The following is a 22,722-nucleotide window of genomic DNA, read 5'->3' on the forward strand; positions in this document are numbered from 1 at the left end:
TAGAAATTGAATGCTAGTCCTGAATTTGAAGATTACAACTCTTTATGTGAGATTTATAAAAAAATCCTATTTTATGAAGGTACCTTTGTTCAAATTTGGTGCCTTTTCACAAAACTAATTTCTTTCTATCAACTAACTTTTGTGTTATTGATGTTTTCTTTTTTAAAAAAATATTGTCACTTCCCAATAATCTTCTCTGTCCAAAGAACCTTCCTTCTTAACAAATAAATAGAGTTGAGCAAAACAAAACAAATCTATATATTGGTTAAATCTGAAAACATATGACTCTGTCCATACTTACTGTCCAACAAGCGTTTGCCAATACATGAGGAACACTTCACCCTGGTTTACTTTTCCTTTGAGTTTTTCTTGTTCTACATTTTCAACGCAGTTTCCTTATTAAAAAGAGCTCTCCTTAACCCCCCTCCTACCCACCTAGCCGAAAAAAAGAACTCTCTATGGGCAAAAATAATTATAGCTGCACTTTTTGTTGTAGCGAATAACTGGAAACAAGTGAGTACCAGCTTACAAATGTAATATGGAATGGTATAAAAATGGCAGATTCAGAAACACCTGGGGATTCCTGGGAGAAGTGGGTTAGGAGTGTGGGAGAATTGACAAGGCGGTAAAAGAAAGAAAAGTGTCATTGAAGCATTTTTTTAAAAATGCATAGAAAAGAAAAAAAAACAAAAGGAGGTAAGTGGAGCTAAGATGGTAGAGTAAAGGCAGGGACTCTCCCAAGCTCTCCCCAAATCCCTCCAAATATCTTTTTAAAATGACTCAAAACAAATTCTAGAGCAGCAGAACCCACAAAAAGACAAAATAAAACAAATTTTCAGCCCAAGACAACTTGGAAGATCAGCAGGAAAGGTCTGTTACACCAGGATAGAGAGAAGCACAGTCCAGCACAAGCTGCACTAATGCAGGCCAAGGCCCAGCAAACCGAGAGCAGGTCTTGGGAGTGACTAAGCCAGCAGGAGGAGAAGTGGTTTCCAGACCTCTCACAGATACCAAAGACAACTTAGAAGGTCAATAGGAAAGGTCTGTCACAACCGGGTGAGAGTGGAACACAATCCAGCCCAGCATAGTCAGCACAGACCCAGCTCAGCAAACCAGGGGCAGGTGTTGTGAGCAACTAAAATAGTAGTGGCAGCGGCTGCCCGAGCACTCAGCCCACAGATGGTAAGGGGTCAAACAAGTGGTCAGAAGGAGATGACAGGGGTCTTTTTGCTGGCACTGAGGCAGGACTCAGTTGCTTCACCCATACTGGGATCCAGGTCACAGTCCTGGGCAGCAGTCCCAGGGCAAGGGGGAACACTACCATAGCAGAGCTTGTGCCCACAGTGGAGCAGGGACCCTCATCACAGTTCCAGGGCAGAAAGGAGTGTTTGTGCTTACTCACAGACCAGAGTACAGGCCAGGAGAATAATAAACACCTCTTCTTAGATTATATCACCCTGGAAGAACTGAAAACTTTGAAAACAGCTACACAAAACCCCTGAAAATCAGAAACAATGAAACTCAATCCAGTGTCCCATCAACTAGAAAACATAAATTACTTAGGAAAAACCTCCCTATCTGATAAAAAGTGCTGCAAAAACTGGAGAGCAGTCTGTATGCACGTGCACACACACACACACACACACACACACACACACACGCACGTGCACACACATATGTACAATGTATATATCTGCTACATATATGTTATATATACATGTTTTATATACATATATATGTATATGACCAAAAGCCATTCTCCCATAAATAAGTGGTCAAAGGATATGAACAAACAGTTATGGAAGAATTGCAAACTATTAACAACTTCATAAAAGAATGCTCCCTGCAAATTGATAACACATGACAAAAGACACAACAATCAATGGTTGTGGGAAGATAGGCACACTAAGGTATTGTTGATGCAGCTGTGACTCAGTAAAACCATTCTGCGTAATTCCAAATTAGTTTCCAAAATAAGAAAGTCCCCATAAACATCAAAATATTTATGGCAGAACTTTTTGTAACAGCAAAGAATAGGAAACAAAGTGACACCTATTGATTAGGGAATGGCTAAACTACTGTGGTACATGACCGTAATGGAATATTACTGTACTATAAGAAATAATGAACATGATAAATTCAGAGAAGCATGTTAACATTTACACGAACTGATGCAGTGAAGCGGAGCCAATAAAACAATGTACACAATGACTATAAGACTGTCAACAGAAAGAATTACATATAAAAATTAAAAGTAAATGTTGCAAAAAGAACAAGCACAGTTCAAGAGATATGATAAGACATTCCCACTCCACCCCTTTGCAGAAGTAGGAGGTCCACAAGTGTTGTAAATATTATCAGACTTTTTTGATGTTTTGATCAACAATTTTGATTGTTTTCCTCTTTCTTTTTTTGGTCTTAACATTTGTTATATGAGATGATTCTCTGGGAGGCAGAGGAATGCTAGGGGAAACTATGGTGATATTAAAATGAAAAATACATCACTTAAAATGTATTTAAAAATCATAAGGAAACTGAAGCTCAAATAAGGTAAATAACTCACCTAAAGTCACAGCTGCTAAGGAGGAGGACACACTTGAACATCGGACCTTTGACTCCAAGTCCATCACTCTTTCCACTACCGAATACTGAAAAATTCTTACTACATTCCTCCACTTTTCACCCTCCTTCGATAACCATTTATCTTAAATTTCAATAGAGAACATAAAGGAATAGGGTCAAGATCCAACACCTAGGAAGAGTATATTTTTATATTTTAATTTCCTTAGGACACTTCTGAAAGGATTTCTTTTTCGCAGGCCTGGGATCCAGACTCACAATTTCACCATGTGGAAGTTCCCTGTCTAAAACGAAGTCTCAGAGAGTTATCTAGATCACTGAGAAATTAAATGACTTCCTTTTGGTCAAACAACTATTCAGTTGTGAAAGGCAAAGACTTGAACTCAGCCTTTATTGGCTTTCTGTCTACTGTTCCATGCTACTCCTCACTGGAAAGGATGTCTGCTAAATATCACCCATCAGACAGACATAGAATACTGATATTCAGGGCATTTTAAAAAAAAAGAAATGAAGTGATACTTACTAAAAGTCTTACAGATGTCAGAAACAGCTTTGAATACTCTATCAGAGAAATTCACTTTCACCTTCACATACTTCATGTTGGGGAGTTGTAGGCGAAGCAATTTGTGCTGAGGTGTGAACTGAAGCTTAGCGTCAGCTTGTATGCCATACTTATCCAAGGTCCAGTGAGTCTTAAGTAGCCAAGTTCTTTTCTTTTCCCACCACAAGGCATGATCTGACCAGTCTTTTTTTACATCTAGAAAATAAAAATAAAATAAGACACTTAAGATCATTAAGATTACTTCATATAGAAAGAAATCAATGTCTCAAAAATTAACTTTAAAAACCCCATTCACATCAATGATGGTAGTTTATATAAAGTTACTTATAGTATACTTTCTTCACAACAATCCTATGAGATAGGCAGAGGAAGAACAATCCTCATTTAACATGATGAAACTGAACCATGCCCAGAATCATAAGTCTGTAAGGTTAGGTAGGAGACTAATAGCCAAATCTTTCTGATTCTAAGTCTAGTGGCCTTTTCTCTGTATCAGAAATAAACATTTACTGAGTGCCTAGAGACAAGGAACTGTGCCATTAGTATAATGGTTAGTAGCATCTTCAATTATGTTTCATAACATACTTCATTTATCTCAAATTTTCTCAGCATATCCACCGCCTCAGGCTAAATCTTTTCTAAAACTCTGCCGACACTGTTCAAGCTAGTGACGAGCCTCTAGTTAGCAAATCCTTAAACTTCAGTTACATGTGAGCCCATATTTAAACATATATATACGTATATATATTTTACAGGAAAACTAAATAAAAATTCAACCTGGCACCTCCAGATTTAAAGGTCAATAATATATATTTGTGAGCTGCCTAATTAATATATAGCATGGTAGATAAAAAGAGACATGCATTTATGCACACATACATGTGCACATGCATGTAACTCCTGCCCAAATTCTTGTGGCTACAGAACACATATAAAATAACTAACATTCGGGGCGGAGCCAAGATGGCGGCTGGAAAGCAGGGACTAGCGTGAGCTCCCCGCCGAGTCCCTCCAAAAACCTATAAAAAAATGGCTCTGAACCAATTCTAGAACTGCAGAACCCACAAAACAGCAGAGGGAAGCAGGGCTCTAGCCCAGGACAGCCTGGATGGTCTCTGGGCGAGGTCTATCCTGCATGGAGCTGGGGGCTGGGAGCGGAGCGGAGCAGAACCCAGCGTGAGCAGCATGGACCAACCAGACCAGGAGCCAGGTGGAGTGTGCCCTAGTGTCCTGAATCAGTGAGCTGCAGCAGTTACAAGACTTCTCAACCCACAAACACCAAAGACAACAGAGAAGGTTAGTGGGAAAAGCTGAGGGAGTGGAAGGAGTTTGCAGTTCCGGCCACCGCCCCAGGGCAGCAGAGGTGGGGCAGCTACAGAAGTTCAGCTGCAGTTGCTTTTGGCCCCAGGCCCAGCTGGTGGGAGGAATTAAGTGGAGGATCACAGCAGGAGTGAAGAGACTGCTGAAGATCTAAGTCCAGTCCGGGTTGGGGGTTCTTGGGGAAGGAGAAGTGCTGGTGTGGCAGAGCTGGCGCATCTCCCCAGGCAAGGAACATAGTTCTCTAAACACTACAAGCAGTCATACCCCACTGAAAAACTCAAGGGTCAAGTTAGTTGGTTGGGAATATGGCCAGGCAGAAAAAAAGCACCCAGATTCAGTCTCAGACTTTGGATTCTTTCTTTGGTTACAAAGAAGACCAAAACATACAGACAGAAGAAGTTAACAAAGCCAAAGAGCCCACAACAAAAGCCTCCAAGAAAACCATGAACTGGTCTCAGACCATGAAGAGCTCAAAAAGGATTTGGAAAAGGAAGTTAGAGAAGCAGAGGAAAAATTGGGAAGAGAAATGAGAAGGATGTGAGAAAACCATGAAAAACAAGTCAACAACTTCCTAAAGGAGACCCAAAAAAATACTGAAAAATATACTGAAGAAAACAACACCTTAAAAAATAGACTAACTCAAATGGCAAAAGAGCTTCAAAAAGCCAATGAGGAGAAGAATGCCTTGAAAGGAAGAATTAGCCAAATGGAAAAGGAGGTCCAAAAGACCACTGAAGAAAATACTACCTTAAAAATTAGACTGGAGCAAGTGGAAGCTAGTGACTTTATGAGAAATCAAGATATTATAAAACAGAACCAAAGGAATGAAAAACTGGAAGACAAAGTGAAATATCTCATTGTAAAACCACTGACCTGGAAAATAGATCCAGGAGAGACAATTTAAAAATTACTGGACTACCTGAAAGCCATGATCAAAAAAAGAGCCTAGACATCATCATTCAAGAAATTATCAAGGAGAACTGCCCTGATGTTCTAGAGCCAGAGGGCAAAATAGAAATGGAAAGAATCCATCGATCGCCTCCTCAAATAGATCCCAAAAAGAAATCTCCTAGGAATATTGTCACCAAATTCCAGAGCTCCCACATCTAGGAGAAAAAGCAGCCAGAAAGAAACAATTTGAGTATTGTGGAAACACAGTCAGAATAATCCAAGATCTGGCAGCTTCTACATTAAGAGATTGAAGGGCTTGGAATACGATATTCCGGAGGTCAATGGAGCTAGGATTAAAACCAAGAATCACCTACCCAGCAAAACTGAGTATCATGCTCCAAGGCAAAATATTGACTTTCAATAAAATAGAGGACTTTCAAGCTTTCTCAGTGAAAAGACCAGAGCTGAGTAGAAAATTTGACTTTCAAACACAAGAATCAAGAGAAGCGTGAAAAGGTAATCAAGAAAAAGAACAAGAAAAAGAAATTGCAAGGGACTTAACTAAAGTTGAACTGTTTTGTTTACATTCCTACATGGAAAGATGACATGTATGATTCATGAGATCTCAGTATTAGAGTAGCTGAAGGGAATATGCATATATATATATATATATATATATATATATATATGTGTGTGTGTGTGTGTGTGTGTTTATTATATATATGTGTGTGTGTGTGTGTGTGTGTGTGTGTGTGAATGTGTATGTATGTATATATGTATGTGTGTATATATAGAGAGAGAGAGGGAGAGAGAGAGAGAGAGCGGGCACAGGGTGAGTTGAAGATGAAGGGAAGATATCTCAAAGAAATAAAATCAAATTAAGGGATGAGAGAGGAATATATTGAGAGGGAGACAGGGAGAGATAGAATGGGGTGGATTATCTCGCATAAAGGTGGCAAGAGGAAGCAGTTCTGTGGGAGGAGCGGAGAGGCCAGGTGAGGGAGGAATGAGTGAATCTTGCTCTCATCAGATTTGGCCTCAGGAGGGAATATCATACATACTCAATTGGGTATCTAACAGGAAAGAAGAGGGAAGAAGATAAAAAAAAGGGGGGGATGATGGAGGGGAGGGCAGATGGGGGTGGAGGTAATCAAAAACAAACACTTTCGAAAGGGGACAGGGTCAAGGGAGAAAATTCAATAAAGGGGGATGGGTTGGGAAGGAGCAAAATATAGTTAGTCTTTCACAACATGAGTATTGTGGAAGGGTTATACATAATGATACACATGTAGCCTATGTTGAATTGCTTGACTTCTTAGGGAGGGTGGGTGGGAAGGGAAGAGGGGAGAGAATTTGGAACTCAAAGTTTTAAAAACAGATGTTCAAAAACAAAAAAACAAAAAGTTTTTGCATGCAACTAGAAAATAAGATACACAGGCAATGGGGCATAGAAATTTATCTTGCCCTACAGGAAAGGAAGGGAAAAGGGGATGGGAGGGGGTGGGGTGACAGAAGGGAGGGCTGACTGGGGAACAGGGCAACCAGAATATACGCCACCTTGGAGTGGGTGGGAGGGTAGAAATGGGGAGAAAATTTGTAATTCAAACTCCTGTGAAAATCAATGCTGAAAACTAAATATATTAAATAAATTTAAAAAAAATAACTAACATTCAAGGCAGTATAAAACAAGAGCCCAATAAGTAATATGAATATGACTTCTACCCACAAGAGTTAAGAACAGGAAAAGATCACTGTGGTATATTGGGAAAATATTCAAGATGGTTGGAGGTTTTTTGTTTTTTTTCTGAATCCTATTTATTCTTCCAGATCACAGTATCAGAGAAGAGGGTATTTTCAGGCAGAGGCAAAGTTCATAAGCAAGGAGCTTTAAGTCCTCTGTAAGCAAGAAAAGAGCTCATGAAATACACTAAATACAGTACAATGTAATCAAGAACTTTAAGAGGAACATGTTGCTGTTCAGTGGTATCCAACTCTGCATGATCCCATCTGGGGTTTTCTAAGCACAGGTACTGGAGTAGCTGGCCATCCGGCTCATTTTATAGATGAGGAAACTGAGGCAAACAGGGTTAAGTGACTTGCCCACAGTCATACGTAGTAGGTGTCTGAGGCCAGATTTGAACTCAGTTCTTACTGACTCCAGGCCTGGTGCTCTATATCCACCTAGCTGCCATGAAGAATATATACCTCTATCAAGAAAATGAAAATTCCAAAACTCACTTCACCAGAGGATACACACACAAAAATCTAAAAGAACAACATCCAATTTCCTTTCCCCAACATACTGCTGGCATAAATGGTAAAACAACAATAAAAAAGAGGTTTGTTAACTATTTAACAGCTTTGCGTAATCAAATTGAATAAAATATAGAAAAGCAAGCAACTCTGCACAATCCTTGGCCTTGAAAAAAGCAGATGGTTACAAGGTCCAACTGCGGCTCCTTTTAAAAATGGCAACAGAAAGGAACGCACTGTCAATCAGTGACATTTTAACTTTCATAGTACATTCTCCACTTGAGATGGGAGTGAGAAAGAGAGGGACAGAGGACAGATATGAGGCTCCACCAATATCTCCATGTTTAAAAATGAATTTATATCTTCTCCCCCAAACCTCACTATTTCTGTCAATGGTACCACCATCCTTCCATTTATCCAAGTTCACAAATTCTGAGCCCTGGAGTCTTCTCTATCTCATTCTACATCTTATCAGTTGCCAAGTATTGTTAGGTTCTGTCTTCATACGTTATAGACTTTTCTCCTTCTCTACACTCACACACAAGTCACCACCTAGTGCAGGCTTTCATCAACTCTCAACTGGACTACAACAATAGTTTCCTAACTGATTTACCTACCTCAAGTTTCTCCCCCTCTCTAATCCATTTTCCACAGAGATTTTTTTTTATTTTTATTTTTTTGGAGGGGGGAAAGCAGGGCAATTGGGGTTAAGTGACTTGCCCAAAGTCACACAACAGCAGTAAGTGTCTCAAGTGTCTGAGGCCAAATTTGAACTCAGGTCCTCCTGATACCAGGGCCTCTGTTCCACTCACTGTGCCACCTAGCTGGCCCCCACAGGGACTTTCTTAGGTGATTTTCCTAAAACATAGTTGTGACTATATCACTCCCTTGATCAAAGTCCCAGTGACTCTATTGTTTCTAGGATAAAAGATCCTCTGGCATTCAAAGGCCTTCATAATCTGGCTCTAGCCTACCTTTCCACCAGGCTTACTGCACAGTAATCCCTTCCATGAACTCTACTATTCAGGCAAACTGGCCTACTTAATGTTCCTTGAACTTATAATATTCTATCTCTTGTTTCTATGACTTTGTGACAGGGACCAGATTTTTGTCTTCAAATATTAGAAAGGCTGTCATGTAGAAAATACATAATAAATACAAGGTGATTTTTGAGGGGGAGGAGAGAAGCTCTTACTTACTTATGGTATCAAATACCTGTTCCCACATTAATTCTTTGATAACTTCAGCCAAAACTGTCAGCCTCAAAGCATACATGTATATCTTGTGATTTTCCAAATGCATTCATACTGATCACAGAGTCTGAGGAATCTAGGATTCCTGGAAAATTTAGGCTACCTCTAGTGATTTAAAAGTCTTCAATGTTTAAGGTAGGTCCTCTAAGGAAATTTTATCGGAAGTGTCTGATAAGACACTGTGGATGGGTTGCTAACTGCACTGCTAGTACCTGCAAGTAATTGGATTTGCAAATCCTATAATTTGATTCATTTGAGTGTGAGGGTTCAGATTTAGTTTTTGCTTAACTGGAAAACCATCTAATCAATAATTACTGAAAACTTAATTATGCAGTTTTTTCCCAGGCTAAAGTTTGTGTAGTATTTTGTTTAAAATAATTTGAGATGGATGACTTGGGAAAAGCAGTATTTCATACTGAAGCACTTGATAAAAATGTAGGTGATTAGTAACTATGAGTTCAAAGTTTTCAAAATGGAATGGATTAATATAATGACTACTTTTCACTGTAGTAAAGAAGTTTTATCTGGGATCCATACTGATAAACTGAAGGGCAAAGAGGATGATAAAAGGCCTTGAAATAAAGCCATAAGATGACTGGTTAAAGGAACTGGAGATGTTTAGCATTGAGAAGACTTCAGGGTAGCAGTGTGAAGTGGGAAAAGGACTGGATTTGGAGTAGGACACTCTGGCTTCAAGAACTAGATCTCCTTATTACCTATGTGACCTCAGGCAAGTCATTTAACATCTCTGATCCTCTGTTTCCCAATATATAAAACTATATAAGTTTCAACAGGGCTGTCCAAAACATGGGCCGTGAGCCCCAACGAGGCCCGCCTGTGTCCACCACAAGCGGAGAAATCAAAACGTCAATTTCCATGCCCACAGTAAACACGGGCCACACTTTGGACAGCCCTGAGTGAACAAGATTCCTTTCTGCTCTTAATTTATGATCCTACGATCCACCGATAGTAACATAATCCTATTGCAGCGCTCCACATTCTAACCAAAGCTATTCCCAAAATTCATTCTATTTTCTTAGACTATGTGCATTTGCACAGCGCACCGTCTCCTGAAACCCTTCTCTTCCTTCAAGGCTCAATTAAGCTGCCACCTTATCCATAAATCTGTCCCTGATTCCCCCCTTCCCATATGAAAGTTCAATTCAACACGTCCATATTAAGCTTGTGTTTAATAATGACAACAGGAGTGCTGGAGATACAGAGAGTGAAAAGAACACAATCCTCATCTCTGAGGAACTTATATTCTAGGTAAATAAATTCAAGATAATTTAATGAGAGAGACAGAGCACTAACAACAAGGGAAATTAGAAAAGGTTTACCCTAGGTGCCTTGAATGAAGGTGAAGATTCTTTTTTTTTAAATGTTTAATTTAATTTAAATTTATTTATTTAATATATTTGGTTTTCAGCATTGATTTCACATCAGTTTGAATTACAAATTTTCTCCCCATTTCTACCCTCCCCCCCACTCCAAGATGGCTTATATTCTGGTTGCCCTGTTCCCCAGTCAGCCCTCACCTCTATCACCCCCCTCCCCTCTCATCCCCTTTTCCCTTCCTTTCTTGTAGGGCAAGATAAATTTCTACGCCCCATTGCCTGTGTATCTTATTTTTTAGTTGCATGCAAACACTTTTTTTGTTTTTGAACATCTGATTTTAAAACTTTGAGTTCCAAATTCTCTCCCCTCTTCCCTTCCCACCCACCCTCCCTAAGAAGTCGAGCAATTCAACCTAGGCCACACATGTATCATTATGTATAACCCTTCCATAATACTCATGTTGTGAAAGACTAACTACATTTTGCTCCTTCCCAACCCATCCTGCTTTATTGAATTTTCTCCCTTGACCCTGTCCCCTTTCCAAAGTGTTTGTTTTGATTACCTCCATCCCCATCTGCCCTCCCCTCCATCATCCCCCCACCTTTTATTTTTATCTTCCTCCCTCTTCTTTCCTGTGGGGTAAGATACCCAACTGAGTATGTATGGTATTCCCTCCTCAGGCCAAATCTGATGAGAGCAAGATTCACTCATTCCCCCCTCACCTGCCCTCTCCCCTCCTCCCATAGAACTGCTTCCTCTTGCCACCTTTATGCGAGATAATCCAACCCATTCTATCTCTCCCTATCTCCCTCTCTCAGTATGTTGCTCTCTCATCCCTTAATTTCATTTTATTTCTTTTAGATATCTTCCCTTCATCTTCAACTCACCCTGTGTCTGCTCTCTCTCTTTTACATATATATACATATATAAATAAAAACACACACACACACACACATATACACACATACATACACATACATACATATACACATAGATATATACATATACATTCACTTATATATATACATAAACACACACACACACACACACACACACACACACACATATATATATATATATATATATATATATATATATATATATATATATATATATATATATATATATATGCATATTCCCTTCAACTACCCTAATACTGAGGTCTCATGAATCATACACATCATCTTTCCATGTAGGAATGTAAACAAAACAGTTCAACTTTAGTAAGTCCCTTGCAATTTCCGTTTCTTGATTACCTTTTCATGCTTCTCTTGATTCTTGTGTTTGAAAGTCAAATTTTCTATTCAGTTCTGGTCTTTTCACTGAGAAAGCTTGAAAGTCCTCTATTTTATTGAAAATCCATATTTTGCCTTGGAACATGATACTTAGTTTTGCTGGGTAGATGATTCCAGGTTTTAATCCTAGCTCCATTGACCTCCGGAATATCACATTCCAAGCCCTTCGATCTCTTAATGTAGAAGCTGCCAGATCTTGGGTTATTCTGATTGGGTTTCCACAATACTCAAATTGTTTCTTTCTGGCTGCTTGCAGTATTTTCTCCTTGATCTGGGAGCTCTGGAATTTGGTGACAATATTCCTAGGAGATTTCTTTTTGGGATCTATTTGAGGAGGCGATCGGTGGAGTCTTTCAGTTTCTATATTGCCCGGTGGCTCTAGAATATCAGGGCAGTTCTCCTTGATAATTTCTTGAAAGATGGTATCTAGGCTCTTTTTTTGATCATGGCTTTCAGGTAGTCCAATAATTTTTAAATTCTCTCTCCTGGATCTATTTTCCAGGTCAGTGGTTTTTCCAAGGAGATATTTCACATTGTCTTCCATTTTTTCATTCCTTTGGTTCTGTTTTATAATATCCTGATTTCTCATAAAGTCACTAGCTTCCACTTGCTCCAATCTAATTTTTAAAGTAGTATTTTCTTCAGTGATCTTTTGGACCTCCTTTTCCATTTGGCTAATTCTGCCTTTCAAGGCATTCTTCTCCTCATTGGCTTTTTGGTGCTCTTTTCCCATTTGAGTTAGTCTATTTTTTAAGGTGTTGTTTTCTTCAGTGTATTTTTCAGTATTTTTTTGGGTCTCCTTTAGCAAGTCATTGACTTGTTTTTCATGGTTTTCTCGCATCCTTCTCATTTCTCTTCCCAATTTTTCCTCTACTTCCCTAACTTGCTTTTCCAAATCCTTTTTGAGTTCTTCTATGGCCTGGGGCCAGTTCATGTTTTTCTTGGAGGCTTTTGTTGTAGGCTCTATGACTTTGTTGTCTTCTTTAGGCTGTGTGTTTTGGTCTTCTTTGTCACCAAAAAAAGAATCCAAAGTCTGAGACTGAATCTGGGCGCGTTTTCGCTGCCTGGCCATATTCCCAACCAACTAACTTGACCCTTGAGTTTTTCAGTGGGGTATAACTGCTTGTAGACTAACGAGTTCTATGTTCCACGTTTGGGGGGGAGGTGCCAGCTCTGTCAGACCCGCACTACTCCTTCCCCAAGAACCCCCAGTCCAGACTGGGCTTAGATCTTCAGCAGGCTGTTGCACTCCTGCTCTGATCCGCCACTTAATTCCTCCCACCAGGTGGGCCTGGAGCCGGAAGTAAGGAAGTAACAACAGCTGTAGCTGCCCCACCTCCGCTGCCCCCGGGGCTGGAAGCCGAACCGCTAACGCAGCTTTTCCCACTAACCTTCTCCGCAGTCTTTGGTGTTTGTGGGTCGAGGGGTCTGGTAACTGCGGCAGCTCACATATTCAAGGTGCTAGGGCCCCCTCCGCCCAGCTTCTGGTCTGGATAGTCCACGCCGCTCAGGCTGGGCTCTGTTCCACTCCGTTCCCAGCTCCCAGCTCCGTGTGGAATAGACCTCACCCAGAGACCATCCAGGCTGTCCTGGGCTGGAGCCCTGCTTCCCTCTGCTGTTCTGTGGGTTCTGCTGTTCTAGAATTGGTTCAGAGCCATTTTTTATAGGTTTTTGGAGGGACTCGGGGAGGGAGCTCACTCTAGTCCCTGCTTACCAGCTGCCATCTTGGCTCCGCCCCCCGAAGGTAAAGATTCTAAGAGAAAGAAATGAGTGCTCCAAAATTTCTTATAGTACTTTGAACCTTTCCTTAGCCCTTATAATATTCCTGTACCAAATGTATTTGTGTACATGGCAGCTAGGCAGAGTGACAGGCCTAGAGTCAGGCCTGAGTTAAAATCCAGTCTCAGACATTAATTAGCTATGTAACCCTGGGCAAGTCATTTATCCTGTTTGTCTCAGTTTCCTGATCTGGAAAATGGCACCTACCTCCCAGGGTTGTTGTGAGAATCAAATGAAATTATATTTGTAAAATGCTTTGTAAAGAGCTATATAAATGCTAGCCACCTAGTGATTGCTCCCTATTGTGTTGAAAGAACTTCAATTGTCCTTTTTTATCTTTGTACCCAACCTCCGCCCTCACACCATCCTCTGCCAAGTATAGTGCTATCGTACATGGAAGGTCCTTAATAAATGTTAATGGAAATGATGAAGCAAGAGAAAGAAGGGAGAGAAGGAATTAAGACTTAGATCCCATTCTCCCTGAGACTCCAATAATTTGCTTTCTTTCTCCTTCAGTTCACTGAAAACATTATTCTGTTCATCTCTAGAATAAAATAATCCTTTAAGAGTTTTAGCCTAGCTGGTAGCTACAGGGGGAACAGTGGGATTTAAAACAAAAAGAAAAAGTTAGTTATAAGAAATATCAAAGGTAATTATCCTTGGTATTCACTGAAATGGAACAGAACTCATCTCTATGGTCTTTCTTAGTATTTATCCAAGCCCTATTTAAGCTCTAACCTTGATTCTTTTTTTAATTCCTAAGGCTATGAGGCACATCAATTTCTCCCACTTTCAAAAGGAAGCCACAGGTTCCTCTCATCCCTTCTCTTAAGAGACAAACCTCCGGGGAGAACAATGATGGTACAAAAAAAAATCATCTTGCATACCAGAGAAAAAAGAGTTCACCTACTTCTTTTTTGCTAATTTTATTTTAGACTCAAACCCTGGAACACAAATATAGAATTAAGAAAAGAAACAAAAACATGTCATAAACAAATATTGGAACTTAAATACAAAGAAAGGAAAAAAAGCATGTCATGTGCATAGCAGAACATAAGAGAGGATTCAAAATATGTAACAATAAATTTTCATTTCAAGAAAGCCTGTACGATAAATAATACACTTTATGCTGAGAACTGTCCATCTTTTCTTTGCTACCTTGTAAGTTTTCTTTTGTTCTGTGCTGTACACTTTCTTACTTTGTTTGCCCTCACCCAGGCTACAGCTAAGTTTGGATATGTTTCTCTATAGCTATATATACATACACATATACATTTATATATAGACATATACTTTCATAAACAAATTCTACTCCTGATCTTTGTTTTTATGTTTGTGCATTATCTCTTGTTACCTATTCTTCCTGCCTCCTCTACTTTTCTTCCACCACCTACTGAGTCCTCCTGTTATTTGCCTACCCCCCTCCAAAGATCCCTCCCCCTAGCCTCCCATTCCCATAAATCTAAATACCCTTCTATACTCCCCTTTTTATCTATTCCATAACTTTTCCCTCTACAGATCCTTTCCTTGTCCTCTCCCCTTCCCTATCACCTATTTTATTTCTTCTGAATTTAAACAACTTTTATACTTCTAGCTATATATTGTTCCCTTTTAAATCCATTCCCAATTAAAGTAGGTAACCAGAACTATCAGCCCTCCTCCTCCATCTAATTCCTCTGTACCAATATCTGTACCTCATTTACATAAAGTAATTGCTCTTTTTAAATGTTCCTAAACGGTTTTACTTTTTAAATTCATATCATACTCTGGTTTTCCCCAATTTTTCTTATGACCTACTCAATTATTCATAAGAATCTTAAGACATACATTTTACATATATAAATAGTAAACAGTCTATCCTTATTGAATCCCTTATAATCAGTCTTTGGTATGTACCTTTTATTTCTCTAGGCTCTTGTATGTCAAATCTTCTATTAGGTTCAGATTTATGATTTTTTTTTTAAAAAAAGACTTGAAAGTCTGACAGTTGATCAAACGCCCATTTTTTTTTTCATTCAGGATTATGCTTAAGTTTCCTGGGTATGAAATTTTCAGCCAGAGACCCAGTTCTTTTGCTTTTTGATACATGCTGTTCTAAGACCTGGAGTACTTTAATGTCTCTGCTGCTAGGTCTTGTGTGATTTTAATTGTGGCACCATCATATTTAAAAAACTATTTCTTGTATTATTGTAGCAAGATCTTTTTTTGATCACAATTTTCAGTTAGTCCAATTATTTTTTTCTTTTCACGATCTCCAAATCTATTATTTTTCTTATAAGATGTTTCGCTTTCTTTGCTATTTGTTTCATTATTCATACTTTGTTTCATTATTTCTTGATCTCTTGTAATTTCGCTGGCTTCACCTTGCCCAATTCTAATGTTCAAGGTATCATTTTCTTCCTTAAGATTCTGTATCTCTTAGGGAAATAGATGAATATTTACAAAAATATAAATTGTCCAAATTAACAGAAGAGGAAGTAAAATACCTAAATAACCCCATCTCAGAAAAAGAAATTGAGCAAGCCATCAATGAACTCCCTAGGAAAAAATCTCCAAGGCCAGATGGATTTACATGTGAATTCTATCAAACATGTAAAGAATAATGAATTGCCATACTTTATAGACTATTTGGGAAAATAGGTAAAGAAGGAGTCCTACCAAATTTGGTTTATGACACAAATATGGTACTGATACCTAAACCAGGAAGAGTCAAAATAGAGAAAGAAAATTATAGACCAATTTCCTTAATGAATATTGATGAAAAATTTTTAAATAAAATATTAGCAAAAAGATTACAGTAACTTATGATGAGAACAATCTACTATGACCATGTAGGATTTATTCCAGGAATGCAAGACTGATTCAATATTAGGAAAACTATTAGCATAATTGATCATATCAACAACAAAACTAGCACAAATCATATGATTATCTCAACAGAAGCAGATAAAGCTTTTGCCAAAATACAACACCCATTCCTATTAAAAATACTAGAAAGCATAGAAATAAACAGAATATTCCGTAAAATTATAAGTAGCATCTACCTAAAACCATCTGCAAGCATTATATGTAATGGGGATAAGGTGGAAGCATTTCCAATAAGATCAGGGGTGAAACAAGCATGTCCATTATCACTCAATATTGTTATTCAACATGGTTCTACAAACATTAGCTTTAGCAATAAGGGAAGAAAAAGAAATTGAAGGAATTAGAATAGGCAAAGAAGAAATGAAGTTATCGAGAATGCTAGAGAATCAACTAAAAAACTACTTGAAATAATAAATAACTTTAGCAAAGTTGCAGGACAGCAAATAAATCCACAGAAAACATCTGCATTCTAGTATATTACTAACAAAGCCCAATAGCAAGAGATAGAAAGAGAAATTCCATATAAAATTACTGTAGACTTTATAAAATATTTAGGAGTCAACTTGCCAACACAAAACCAGGACCTATATGAACACAATTACAAAACAGTTTTCACACAAATAAAGTCAGATCTAAATAAATGGAATAACATCTGTTGCTTGTGGTTAGGCCGAGCTAATATAATAAAAATGACAATTTTACCTAAATTAATTTACTTATTCAGTGCCACGCCAATCAAACTACCAAAAATTATTTTATAGAGCTGGATAAAATAATAACAAAATTCATCTGGAAGGATAAAAGGTCCAGAATATCAAGGAAATTAATGAAAAGAAATGATAAGGAAGGTGGCTTAGCCATACCAGATATTAAACTGTACTATAAAGCAGCAGTCATCAAAACTACTTGGTACTGACTGAGAAATAGAGTGGTGGATCAGTGGAATAGGTTAGGTATACAAGACACAGTAGTCAATGACTATAGCAATCTACTCTTTAATAAACCCAAAGAGTTCAGCTTCTGGGTTAAGAATTCACTATTTCACAAAAACTGGTGGGAAAACTGGAAAATAGTAAGGCAGAAACTGGGCACAGACCAATATTTTACATTGTATACCAAAATAAAGTCAAAATGGGTTTATGATTTAGGTATAAAGGCTGATACTATAAGCAATCTGGGAGAGCAAGGAATAGTTTACCTAATCAGATTTATGGGAAAGCAAAGAATTCATGACAACAAGAGGTAGAGAGCATTACAAAATGCAGAATGGTTAATTCTGATAATATTAAATTGAAAAGTTTTGTATAAACAAAGACAATGCAACAAAGATTAGGAGGGAAGCAGAAAATTGGGAGAAAATCTGATCTCTGATAAAGGCCTCATATCTGAAATATACAGGGAGCTGAGCCAAATTTATTGGAAGAAAAGCCTTTCCCCAATTGAGAAATAGTTAAACGATATGAACAGGCAGTTTTCAGAGGAAGAAATTAAAGCTATCTATAGGCATATGAAAAAATGCTCTAAATCACTATTGGTTAGAGAAATGCAAATCAAAACAACTTTTAGATACCACATCTCTCCTGTCAGATTGGCTAAAATAACAAAACAGGAAAATGATAAATGCTGGAGAGGATGTGTGAAAATCAGAACATTGCTACATTGCTGGTGGAATTGTGAGATGATCCAGCCATTTGAGAGTAATTTGGAACTACACCCAAAGGGCCACAGGAATGTTCATACCCTCTGACCCAGCAATACCACTTGTAGGGTTGTATCCCAAAGAAATCACACAAGCAGGAAAAGGACCTATATGTATGAAAATATTTATAGCGGCTCTTTTTGTGGTAGTTAAGAATTGGAAATCAAAGGGATGCCCATCAATTGGGGAATGGCTGAACAAGCTGTGGTATATGAAGGTAATGGAATACTATTGTGCCATAAGAAATGGGGATGATACAGACTTCATAAAAACCTGGAAAAACCTACATGACAGAATGCTGAGTGAGCGAAGCAGAGCCAGGAGAACATTATACACAACCACAGATACGGATTCTGTGAGGACCAACCCTGATAGACTTGGCTCTTCTCAGCAACACAAGGTACAAAGACAATTCCAAAGGACTCACGATGGAGAATGCTATCTACATCCAGAGAAAGAACTATGAAGTTTGAATGCAGATTTTGCACACTTCATGCTCGCCTTTTTTCCCCCTTTTTTCCTTGTCTTTTGTTTTTGTTTTTGGGTTTGGGTTTTTTTTTTTGGTTCTGTTTGTTCTTTCTCATGATTCATTCCATTGGTCATAATTCTTCTCCATAACTTGACTAGTGTGTAAATTAATTCAATGCGAAGTTATACGTGGTAGTTATATGAGATTCCATGCCATCTTGGGGTGAGAGTGGGGAAGGAGGGGAGAAAATCTGAAACTCAAAATTATGTAGAACCATGTGTTGTAAAGTAAAAATAAAAATTAAAAAAGAAAAGTTAAAAAGTAGAACTGGTAAACATATCTTTTATGGATCACCATACAATAAAAAGCACATTCAATCGAAGGCTCTTAAAGAATTAAAAACTAAATGAAAACAAAACCACATAATAATAAAAAACTGATAAGTAATAAACTAAATGACTGATACAACAGAAAATTTCATTAACAAAAATAGCAAACATGAAACAACACACACTTAAAGCGAACATGGAAAATATATCTCTAAAAAGAAAAAAAGAACAAATCAATAAATTCAGCATACAACTAAAAGAACTGAACAAATTGAAAAACCTCCAACTAAGTAACAAAGTATAAATTATAAAAATTAAAGGAACGAATAAAATTCATGGTAAAAGGACAGCTGAATTGAGCATTAAACTAAGAGCTGGAGGGCTGAGCCAAGATGGCGGCTGGAAAACAGGGACTGGCATGAGCTCCCTGCCAGGTCCCTCCAAAAAGCTATAAAAAATGGCTATGAACAAATTCTAGAACTGCAGAACCCACAAAATAACAGAGGGAACCAGGGATCCAGCCCAGGACAGCCTGAATGGTCACTGGATGAGGTCTATCGCACCAGAGCTGGGAGCAGACAGAAGCAGAGCCCAGTGTGGGCTGCACACGGACCAACCAGACCAGGAGCAGGGCGGAACAGGCCCTAGCGCCCTTAATCAGGGCGCTGTGGCAGTTACCAGACTTCTCAAATTACAAACACCAAAGACAACAGAGAAGGTTACTGGGAAAAGCTGCTGGGGACAGAGTGAAGAGAGTTCGAGGTTTGGCCACCACCCAGGGGCAGCAGGGGTGGTGCAGCTACAGAACTACAGCTGCAGTTGCTTCTGGCCCCAGGCCCACCTGGTGGGAGGAATTAAGTGGAGGATCACAGCAGGAGTACAGGGGCTTAAGATCTGAGTCAGGTCCAGGTTGGTGGTTCTTGGGGAAGGAGGAGTGCTAGTATGGCAGAGTTGGCTGTATAGAAATAGCTCTGAAATCAAAGTATTCTTTACTCTACAAGCAGTCGTACCCGGCTGAAAAACTCAAGGGTCAAGTAAGTTGGCTGGGAACATGGCCAGGCAGCGGAAACGGACTCAGATTCAGTCTCAGACTTTAGAATCTTTCTTCAGTGACAAAGAAGACCAAAACATACAGCCTAAAGAAGTCAACAAAGTCAAAGCGCCTAACACCAAAAGCCTCCAAGTAAAACATGAACTGGTCTCAGGCCATGAAGAGCTCAAAAAGGATTTGGAAAAGCAAGTTAGAGAAGTAGAGGAAAAATTGGGAAGAGAAATGAGAGTGATGCAAGAAAACCATGAAAAACAAGTCAATGACTTGCTAAAAGAGACCCCAAAAAATACAGAAAAAAATACTGAAGAAAACAACACCTTAAAAATAGACTAACTCAAATGGCAAAAGAGCTCCAGAAAGCCAATGAGGAGAAGAATGCCTTGCAAGGAAGAATTAGCCAAATGGAAAAGGAGGTCCAAAAGACCACTGAAGAAAACACTACCTTCAAAATTAGATTGGAGCAAGTGGAAGCTAGTGACTTTATGAGAAATCAAGATATTATAAAACAGAACCAAAGGAATGAAAAAGTGGAAGATATTGTGAAATATCTCATTGGAAAATCCACTGACCTGGAAAATAGGTCCAGGAGAGAGAATTTAAAAATTATTGGACTACCTGAAAGCCATGATCAAAAAAAGAGCCTAGATATCATCATTCAATAAATTATCAAGGAGAACTGCCCTGATATTCTAGAGTAGAGTCAGAGGGTAAAATAGAAATTGAAAAGAATCCACAGATTGCCTCCTCAAAAAGATCCCAAAAAGAAAACTCCTAGGAATATTGTTGCCAAATTCCAGAGCTTCCAGATGAAGGAGAAAATACTGCAAGCAGCCAGAAAGAAACAATTTGAGTATTGTGGAAAAACAATCAGGATAACACAGGATCTAGCAGCTTCCACATTAAGGGATTGAAGGGCTTGGAATATGATATTCCGGAGGTCAATGGAGCTAGGATTAAAACCAAGAATCACCTACCCAGCAAAACTGAGTATCATGCTCCAAGGCAAAATATGGATTTTCAATAAAATAGAGGACTTTCAAGCTTTCTCAGTGAAAAGACCAGAGCTGAATAGAAAATTTGACTTTCAAACACAAGAATCAAGAGAAGCATGAAAAGGTAATCAAGAAAAAGAACCTTGCAAAGAAATTGCAAGGGACTTACTAAAGTTGAACTGTTTTGTTTACATTCCTACATGGAAAGATGATGTGTATGATTCATGAGACCTCAGTATTAGGGTAGCTGAAGGGAATATGCCTATATATATATATATATATATACACATATATATATACACACATCTATATGTTTATGTGTGTGTATATATATATGTATAAGTGAATGTGTATGCATGTATATATGTATGTATGTATGTGTGTGTATATATATATATATAGAGAGAGAGAGAGAGAGAGAGAAAGAGAGAGAGAGAGAGACAGAGACAGAGAGGTGAGGCACAGGGTGAGTTGAAGACAAAGGGAAGATATCTAAATAAAATCAAATTAAGGGATAAGGGGTAAGAGAGGAATATATTGAGAGAGGGAGAAAGGGAGAGATAGAATGGGGTAAATTATCTCGCATAAAAGTGGCAAGAAAAAGCAGTTCTCTAGCAAGGAAAGAGGGGGCAGGTGAGGAGGAATGAGTAAATCTTGCTCACATCAGATTTGACCTGAGGAGGGAATACCATGCACACTCAATTGGGTATTTTACCCCACAGGAAAGAAGGAGGAAGAAGATAAAAAAGGGGGGACTATAGAAGGGAGGGCAGATAGGGGGAGGAGGTAATAAAAAACAAACACTTTTGAAAAGGGACAGGGTCAAGGGAGAAAATTAAATAAAGGGGGATAGGTTAGGAAGGAGCAAAACATAGTCTTTCAAAAAATGAGTATTGTGGAAGGGTTTTAATTAACAATACACATGTGGCCTATGTTGAACTGCTTGCCTTCTTAGGGAGGGTACGTGGGGAGGGAAGAGGGGAGAGAATTTGGAACTCAAACTTTTAAAATCAGAAGTTCAAAAACAAACAAAAAAAGTTTTTGCATGCAAATAGGAAGTAAGATACACAGGCAATGGGGTGTAGAAATTTATCTTGTCCTACAAGAGAAGAAGGGAAAGGGGGATGGGAGGGGAGGGGGGTGACAGAAGGGAGGGCTGACTGGGGAACGGGGCAACCAGAACACACACCACGTTGGAATGAGCGGGAGGGTAGAAATGGGGAGAAAATTCATAATTCAAACTCTTGTGAAAATCAATGCTGAAAACTAAATATATTCATTAAATAAAAAAAACAAAATATGAAAAAAAAACCTAAGAGCTGATTTTTTGGAGGGCAGAAGGGAGAACTAAAAGAATAAAAAGTCAGCTAATCTGATTTTAAAAAGAAAACCAAATTGTTACTATCCAAAATTAAGAACTCAAACAATTAAATAGGAAGTAAATTATTTTGTCCAATTACATGCTTAAAAGTGAAAACTTATATGAAATGCATGAATACTTAAAATTATAAAATGCCCAGATTAACAGAAAAAGATAATTTAAGTAACCCAATCTCAGAAGAAGAAAAAAAAACCTGAACAGGCTATAAATGAACTCCCAAAGGAAAACTACAGGACCAGATGGCTTTATCGTACATTCAAAACACAATTATTTCCAATATTACATAAACTGTTTATAATAACAGGAAGAAATCTTTCCAGTCTCTTTCTATGAAACAAACGTGGTCTTAATACCTATATCTGAGACAAAGCAGAGAAAGAAACTTCAGACCAATGTACCTGATAAACATTGAAATAGAAATTTTACATAAAACATTAGCAAGCAGGCTACAATACATTAAAATATTATACACAATGACTGAGTTTGGTTCAAGACAGTGCAGACAATAAATCATACAATAAATTATACTAATGTCATAAATAATAAAAGCCATGATTATAAGAGATGCTGAATAGTCTCTTGACAAAATCCCTTACTAGAATCTGCTAAAAACAAAACCTAGTATGGAAAACTAGAAAAAGAAATTGCATTCAAAGAGACTT

General features: G+C 38.3%; 1 protein-coding gene across 8 annotated transcripts in view; it reads right to left on the minus strand.

The window, feature by feature from the left end:
* Positions 1-22,722, minus strand: part of FERMT2 (fermitin family member 2) — a 147,698-nt gene that overhangs the window by 89,337 nt on the left and 35,639 nt on the right. For all 8 annotated transcript variants that reach the window (XM_036750333.1, XM_036750332.1, XM_036750330.1 and 5 more), the window contains exon 3: positions 3,104-3,337. In XM_036750333.1, the coding sequence (XP_036606228.1) occupies positions 3,104-3,337 (234 nt within the window). The remainder of the gene's footprint in view (positions 1-3,103; positions 3,338-22,722) is intronic.

This window comes from Trichosurus vulpecula, chromosome 3 (genome assembly GCF_011100635.1).
Source record: "Trichosurus vulpecula isolate mTriVul1 chromosome 3, mTriVul1.pri, whole genome shotgun sequence".
Taxonomy (NCBI): domain Eukaryota; kingdom Metazoa; phylum Chordata; class Mammalia; order Diprotodontia; family Phalangeridae; genus Trichosurus; species Trichosurus vulpecula.